At 53.8% G+C, this 8,247-nt stretch overlaps 1 protein-coding gene across 1 annotated transcript; it reads left to right on the forward strand.

The window, feature by feature from the left end:
• Positions 1-5,368, forward strand: MRPL20 (mitochondrial ribosomal protein L20; the record flags this gene model as incomplete). The annotated part of the gene is made up of 4 exons (XM_029945949.1): positions 1-84; positions 182-292; positions 3,133-3,210; positions 4,959-5,368. Coding segments are annotated over 4 exons (447 nt in total), but the record flags the coding sequence as incomplete, so codon positions are not given.
• Between the last annotated feature and the right edge of the window lie 2,879 nt (positions 5,369-8,247).

Genomic DNA, 8,247 nt, shown 5'->3' on the forward strand with positions numbered 1-8,247 from the left:
GTGTTCCTGACGGCGCAGCTCCGGCTGCGGAGCCGCCTCACTGACCGCTGCTGGCGGGTCCGGGAGGTGCTGCAGCACGCGCGGGTGAGTCCCCCGCGTCTCCCCCCGGCCCGGGCGCGCGGCGGGGGCGCAGAGCCCGCGGGCCGCGCTCACAACCCTCCTTTCCCGTTTCTTCACCCAGCACTTTCGGGGAAGGAAGAATCGGTGCTACCGGCTGGCGGTCAGAGCGGTGACCAGAGCGTTTGTGAAATGCACAAAAGCGCGACGACTGAAGAAGCGGAACATGAGGACAGTAAGCGCGGGCCCGGGGAGGCGAGGCGAGGCTCGGCCGCCCCTTCCTCGTGGCCCCAGAGGAGTCGCGGTCGCTGCGGGGCGGAGGCTGGAGCCTCCGACGTCGGAGGGTTATTCCAACCCAGCGAGACAGGCCGCTGGGTCCTGACCCTCTCCGCCCCTCGGCTTAGGGGCTGGCTTCTCCATCCTCAGTACCACCGTCGGTCTCCTTGTTTGTTTCTCTCACTTCACATCCGAAACCCCGGCGAATTCTGCCCGCCCCACGGACTGAATCTGGGATATCCGAGAGCTCACTTCCTCCCCACCCGCTCCCACTTGGGCCCGTAGGAAAGCCCCCGTTGCCAGTCTCCCTGCCTCCACCAGCCACCACCCTAGTCTCTACTGCGCCCATCCCTCCTCTGCTTAAAGCCCTGCGGTGGCTTCTGCCCACACCCCTAATGACAGTCGACCCCAGGCCGACTTGGGCACCAAGACTGGCCGCTCGTCTTGCTCGCCTGCTGCAGGGCCACTCTTGGCCTCCGATGTGCACCTGGAAGAAGCCTAGCCTGCTTCCTCACAAGCGCTTTGCACTTCCGGTGTCTTCTGCGTTCTGGGTCCCACCTCACTGCCCGCTGTGGGTCTCCCTTGCTCTCCTGAACTTAGCGTCCAGGGCACCACATACTTGGACTTGGTTGATTGGCTATTGCTCCCCGCCCCCAAATATAAATATTAGGAGGGATCTTTCTGTTCCTTTGAATTCTGTAATCTCTGGCCTAGATCAGTAGCACTTTGTAAATATTTACTGAATAAGGGGAGGAGATAATTCCGACCCTTTAAAATTGGAAATGGCTCATGAACTGTAGATTAGGATCACAAGCATGATAAACTGTCCTTGTACAGGATGACTGGGTGCGCAGGGGTTCGGCTCTGTTCTTTGTGCCTTTTATTTTCTCAGAATGGTCACCTCTTCCCGTGACCTTGCGCGGATCCTGTCAGGCCAGACGAGCAGCCTGGTGGCACACATGCGCTTTCTGCTTCTGGGGTGGAGGCTCTCTCACGGGTGGGGGCCCGGTGCGGTAGCAGCCTCCCAAAGGAACTTGGTAGTAATGCAGATTCTCAGGCCCACTGCACCTACTGAATCGGAAACTCTGGAGGTGGGGCCTAGAAATCTGTTTAAACAAACCTCTAATAATTCTGATGCAGGTTCAAACTTTAGAACCGCTGAAGTAAAGGAAGAAAATGACTTGACTACCATTTTAAGATTGAGGAAAGAATCCCTCCCTTTTTAAAGATCTTAATAAAGAGTAAAAGCAAAGATAAAAATGATTTTATTTTATTATTTTTAACATTCATTTTCGATAGAGACTGTGAGTGGGGGAAGGGCCAAGAGAGACAGATAGACAGACATAGAATCTGAAGCAGGCTCAGGCTCCAAGCCATCGGTAGAGACCAACACAGGGCTGGAACTCACTGAGCCATCCAGGAACCCCAAACAGGTTTTATTTTTAAAGTAATCTGTATACCCAATGTGGGGGTCAAACTCACAACTCCAAGGTTGAAAGTTGCATGCTCTACCAAATGGACCACCCAGTTGCCCCACAATCTAATCCCTTGTTTAACAGACCAGGTATATGCAGAAATTTTCACATCACTCTGGCTTACTTTCCAGATCATTCTAACCACAAGCCTTGATTTCCTTTCAGTTTTCAGACCTTTTACGGTGCCTGGAAGCTGCCCAGCTACTCCTCGCCAGGAGGGTACTCTGGGATGCCTCCCCGGCCCTCCAGCCCTGCCCTCCTCCACCTCTGTGAAGCTTCCACCCTGAGCTTTCACCCCACCTGATAGCACTGATCTCAGTGGCTATTGTATTTCATCCATGCGTATCTTTTCTACACTGAGCTGTGTCTGCCACAGAATGCTTTGCTCATTTTTGTGTTCTCGGGGCCTAAAAGTGTGTTTTGAATTAATGCTTTATACCATGGACTTCCCTATTTATCATTTAGAAAGAACCTGTCATTTGAATGAAGAGCATCAGCCTTTGCTTCCTGACTATACTGCAGTCCAGTGTGCCTGCACAGAGAGCACTGACTTTTCTATCTTAACTTTTTTTATATTTATTTAATTAGAGAGCACAAGCAGGGTAGGGGCAGAGAGAGAGGGGGGAAAGAGAGAATACCAAGCAGGCTCCATCCTGTTAGCACAAAGCCCGACACAGGGCTTGAACTCACATACTGTGAGATCATGACCTGAGCCAAAACCAAGAGCACAATGCCTGCCTGAGCCACCAAGGCACCGCGACTTTTCTATTTACTTTTGCAAAAGAAGTTTTTGACTTTTACTTGATTCAGAACTTTTGCTGGGAGTTGTGGACATATGCACAACTAGTTCTTTGGGTTTTTTACTTTTTTTTTAGTTTTTTATGTATTTTTGAGAGACAGAGACAGCGCAAGCAAGGGAGGGTCAGAGAGACAGGGAGAAACAGAATCTGAAGACAGGCTCCAGGCTCTGAGCTGTCACCACAGAGCATGATGCGGGGCTCGAACCCACGAACCATGAGATCATGACCTGAGTCGAAGCCGGACGCTCAACCAACTGAACCACCCAGGCGTCCCTCCTTTTTTTTCTTTTAATAAAAAATTAATTTTAGAAAGAGTATGCGAGTCGGGAAGGGGGAGAGAGAAGGAGACACAGAATGCGAAGCAGGCTCCAGGCTCGAACTGTCAGCACAGAGCCCAATGCAGGGGTTGAACCCACAAATCTCAGAATCATGACCCGAGCTGAAGTCGGACACCCAAATGACTGAACCACCCAAGCGCCCCTGGACAACTAGTTCTTAAGCATCTTAATATTTTCTTATTTCAGCTCTGGATTAATCGAATTACAGCTGCTTCCCAGGAACATGGCCTGAAGTACCCAGCATTCGCTGTCAATTTAATCAAGGTATGGTTGAGGACAGGCTGTTGAGATCTACAGTAAGTGGCCCAACTGGTGCAGTCTGGTATAATGGGCTGCAGTGTTTGCCCCCTGACGCATTCTCAAGTTGGAGTTCTGGCAGGCTCAGGGACTCCTCATGATGGCTTTGCTGTTGCCTGGCTGGTGGCGGAATTGGAAGTAGGCCAGGTGGTACCGGGACATGAGCCCTCAATGTGTCCCCATCAAGAGAAAGAGCAGAAAACTTGGCTTTAACTTTAAAGTGTAACTTCAAAGTTTTACGCTGAAAGATTTCTAATGAGGTAGAAGATGAAGCTGAAACTCCTAGGGTGTGACAGCAGGGTGACAATCTTGGATAAGAGTGATTAAGCGTGTGTCACAAACTCTTGGTAATTGTTGAACCTAGTGATTGTGCTAATCTCTCTGCTTTTGTGTGCATTTAAGTTTTCCTTACAGAGGGGAGCAGGTGCCGGGGTGCAGCTAGCGTGCAGCACGCCCCGTCCTCAGTACTTTGCAGGGTCCCCATGCTTCACACCCCATTGTACTGACAGGGGCTGGGCCGCGCAGCGGAGTGGGAGCCGCCCCTGAACCATTGGGTTAATGTGCAGGGATTGTTCTACTTTTCTTTTGCTTTTCAAGTTTGTCAGTTTTCAGAAGTAACCTGCAGTTTTACCTGATAGGTGATTTGGTTTGGTTCTTTGGTGGGAACTGAGAATGTCTGGTTTTGTTCCTGACTCCCTGCTCCCGTCTCACATACTTCTCTGTGTCTCATTTCACAGTAGAATGAGAATTGGGATCTCTCCTTTTTGAAGCTGACTTAAAGGGCTACCCCAGGCTAGTGGTCATAGTTCTGTCTGGGTGATGGCCATTGACCCTAAACAAGGTGTTTGTTCGGTTTCTTTCTTTCCTTCCTTCCTTCCTTCCTTCCCTCCCTCCCTTCCTTTCCTCCCTCCCTTCCTTCCTTTCCTCCCTCCCTTCCTTTCTTTTCTTTTTAATTTTTAAGAGGAGGATGAGCAAGGGAAGGGGCAGAGAAAGAGGGGGACAGAGGATCTGAAGCTGGCCTCTCGCTGACAGCAGTGAGCCCAATGCAGGGCTCGAACTCATAACCTGTGGGATCATGACCCAAGCCGAAGTTGGATGCTCAACTGATTGAGTCACCCAGGCGCGCCCCCCCCCCCCGCCTCCCCCCGCCCAACAAGGTTCTTCACTCCACAGCTGGCACCAGCATTCTTGTTCACGAGATGTCCCTCCTGCAGGGATGCCTTTCCCCTGTCCTAGTGCACATTCATTCTCCAGCATCCTGCTTGGATAGGATTCGGCCTATGCTTTCCACCTCCTCAAACAGACCGTGTGTCCCAGGAGGGCAGAGGCCGCCCTGGAGCCATGCTTAGGGTGTGCTTAGCAGCAGAGATCTTTTTTTGACATTCACTGTTGAGAGAGAGAGAGAGAGAGAGAGAGAGAGAGAGAGACTGCGAGTGGGGGAGGAGCAGAGAGAGAGAGGGAGACACAGAATCTGAAGCAGGCTCCAGGCTCTGAGCTGTCAGCACAGAGCCCAACATGGGGCTTGAACTCACAGACTGCAAGAGCATGACCTGAGCTGAAGTCGGATGCTCAGCAGGCTGAGGCCCCGCCAGGCGCCCTGAGCAGCAGAGATCTTAAGGCCGACTCAAAGCACAGGACTTGCAGCTCCTTCAGTGTTGCTGCTTTTCACTGACCCACGTTTCTGATGCTGACACAGGCTCTGATTTTCTTCCCAGTGCCAGGTGGAGCTCAACAGAAAAGTACTCGCGGATCTAGCCATCTATGAACCAAAGACTTTTAAATCTTTGGCTGCTTTGGCCAAAAGGAGGCGAGAGGAAGGATTTGCTGCTGCCCTGGGGGATGGGAAGGAGCCTGAAGGCATATTTTCCAGAGTGGTGCAGGATCACTGAGGGGGATTCCAACACTGTGCTGCTCTTTGCAGCTGACTGTCTTAGGAAAAGGTTTTCCCCTCGATGATCACAGTAACTAAAATAGTAGCTAAAACTTAGTTGTCAACAGTGTGTGATCACCAGTCATATTAATTGCATTTTAGTAAAGGGCTTGAGAAAGACTCCTTCCCTCATTGAGACAGATTCAGAAATTTTACACAGACTGTGCAAATAAAACTCATGTGGTGTAAAGCGTTCTGAGCTGTGTTCTCTTAAGTACATGCCATGGGTGCCCTGAGGGAGACTGCCAGGGTGAGGGGTCAACTGAGCCTGGGCTTCCTTTGGGAGCCTTCGATCTTCTCCTGTGGGGGTGGGTTGGGTGGCCTGAGTCAGATCTCTGAACTCTGACCCTGGCTCTCCTCAGGGCTGTGTGGGTAGTCTGTTTAACAATTCAAGCCTCGCAACCCAACTCTGACCATACCCAGACTTGACCTTGTCTTCTACCCTTCTAGCCCTTCCCTTGTCTTCAGTTTCCAGCAGGGACCATGTTGCACAGCTGTTGGGCCACCCTGAGTGCCAGTTTCAATCTCTGTTTTCTTCCTCACTCTCCAGCCCAGTAAGAGCAGCAAGCCGGGTGGCTCTCCCTAAGTACAAAGTCAAGCCCAGGACACAAGTTCCCAACATGCTCACTACCCTGATGGGGACGAACTCCAGCAGCTCGAACTCTGCATGTCCCCTGTGTCCGTCTACCGCGGACTGCTGCCTTGCAGGGGCATCCACCTCCCTGCTCAGGCCCAGGTTCCTCCTGGCACCCTCTTGGTGAGCAGAGTCCCCCCTCAGCCTCTCTCACACGTATTTTACACTTGCCTCTTGGCCAGCTCTGTCTCTGCCTCTTGTGTCCTGCCACTGGGTCTATAATCGGCCCCATCAGGCCCAGGCAGCTCTCCCCAAAGCCATTTGGAACCAAAATCCAACAGATAGTTAGCCCTTAACCTGGGCCCAAGGACCACGGACTCCCTCCCCTCTTCCCGAGTGGCCTCCCTCTGCTCTGCCCTCTGACCTCATCCAGTCACACACCCTCCGCCTCCGAGTTCTTCAGGCCTATGGAAGCAGTTGCTGTCTGCATTTATTTGGGAATGTACACCTGCCTACCCAGACTGAGCGCCCACCTTCCCCCCCACTCCTAGTGCTCCCATGCTGGGCCCCCCATCCTTTGCCAGCAGTCCCCTCAAAGTCATTCCTGGTTCCTTTTGTGGACTCAGCACCCATCTCCAGACCCATGGAGAGTCAATCAAGTCCTGATCACCTACTGCTTGGTAATCTCCTTAATTGGTCCACCTTACTTTATATCTTAACTGCAGGCTAGCACATTTTCTGGCTCCAGTTACTGTACTGGCCTAACAGGCCCCTCCTCCTGGCTCTTGTCACTATGTCTAATGAAGTTCACCGGACCATTAGGTGGTGTAGGGCTGAGTTGTTCAGTCTCTTGCACCTAGTTTAGTGCCTAGCTATGCACACAAGGTGCTCAGTGCACACTAGTCAGTAAGTGAGTTTTGAGTAGACAAGAAACTGGCCAGAGCCATCAGCTTTTCCTTTGTTTCTGTCCACTGCTTAGGGGATGGTAAAACCACCCAGGCAGTGCCAAAGAGAAACAGGCTGTTTCCTGGGGATTCCAGAAAAGAGAAAAAATTCCTCCTCTCCTGAACGATGGGCTGCCGTGGTCCACAGAGGACATCCCAGAGCTGTGGTCACTAACCATGTTGCTCATGGGATGAAAAGAAAGAGACTGGGTCCCAGTTGGCACTGTTTGAGTTGCAGAACCAAGTATCGCCAGGGGCGAAAGCCGATGGTGGCCTCTGCGATTGAGCAGCTTGGGGCAGGTGCACACACCCCAGCCGCCCCTCACCCAGGCTTTCCCACCATCCTCACATGGGTTCTGGCCCTAGTCCTGGTGGAAGTTTGGGTTAACTGTACAGCAACAGATCACCAGTACCGCAGTTGTTCCTCTGGACAGATGCGACAGCAGTACTGCTGTCAGGCGGCGTAAAAAAGGGAAAAAACCCTGAGGCTGCACACTCACTAACCCTGAGAATTACTAGAAGTAACTGATGAGGTAACGGAGGATCAGAATCAAGAGGGGTTCACAAATGCACAAACCCCTTCGAAGGCTCCCCACTGTAAGATGAAATCCAAGCTTCCTCCCACCGGCCCGGGGCATCCTAGCCTGGATCCTTTCCCCTCAATCCCTGGAAGAACTCAGGCCTTTCCCCATGCTCTGCAGAAACATCGAATTCAACGTTTACAGTTACTTTTCCTGTGGACTTCGCTCTGAAGGCAAGAATTTCAGGAATCTGGTGTTAATATCTGCACCCCAACGCCTGGACTCAGGACTAGAGACAAGGACCACACCACCTGTCAGGTATCAACTCAGGCAAACCGCAACCCACGTCTGCAGGCGCGGGCTGGGGACAACTCACCAGCGCACGCACCAATCTCTTCATCCGCTGGCCCACCCCCAGGAGACCTCTGCGGCCCCCGCTCCCACGCCCCGGACAGCCCGGCTCTCGGGACGCAATCCCCGTGGAAAGAAACCCGCCACGCCCCTGCACGCGCCCTCGCTCTAGGATCGCCGCGTCCCGCCGACCTGGAGCGGGTCGGCCCCAGCCGCGCGCGGAACCTCCCAGGGTAGGCCGGAACCCCAAGAAGCCCTGGGGCTGCGGCGGGAGCTCCACGAGCTGCCAGGTCTTTGTGCGAAAGGTTCGGATGCGCCGGGGCTGGCGCCGCCAGTACCGCTTCCGGGTCGGGCGGCAGACCTCCGCCTCACCCGGGCGCCGCGGGGCCCTCTGGGTAACGAGCCCGCCCCCGCCCTCGCTGGGTTCCGGCGTCGACGTCTGCCGCGTCGCTGATGGGTAGATTGCCCAGCCAATCGCGGCAAGGCGGCGCCCGGCCGCCCGCCATCCTACCCAATGGCGCGCGGAGGGGCGGGGCAGTCGTGGCGGTAGAGCGTCGCGAGGAGCCGCCCTGCCGGGAAGGAGCCCGAAGGGGAGTCAGCGGCACAAAATGGCGGCGACGGCGGCGGCGGCGGCGGCGGCGTCGGCGTCGACGGCGACGGCGACGGTAGCGGCTGGAACTCCCG

This window comes from Suricata suricatta, chromosome 8, assembly GCF_006229205.1.
Source record: "Suricata suricatta isolate VVHF042 chromosome 8, meerkat_22Aug2017_6uvM2_HiC, whole genome shotgun sequence".
In the NCBI taxonomy this organism is placed as follows: domain Eukaryota; kingdom Metazoa; phylum Chordata; class Mammalia; order Carnivora; family Herpestidae; genus Suricata; species Suricata suricatta.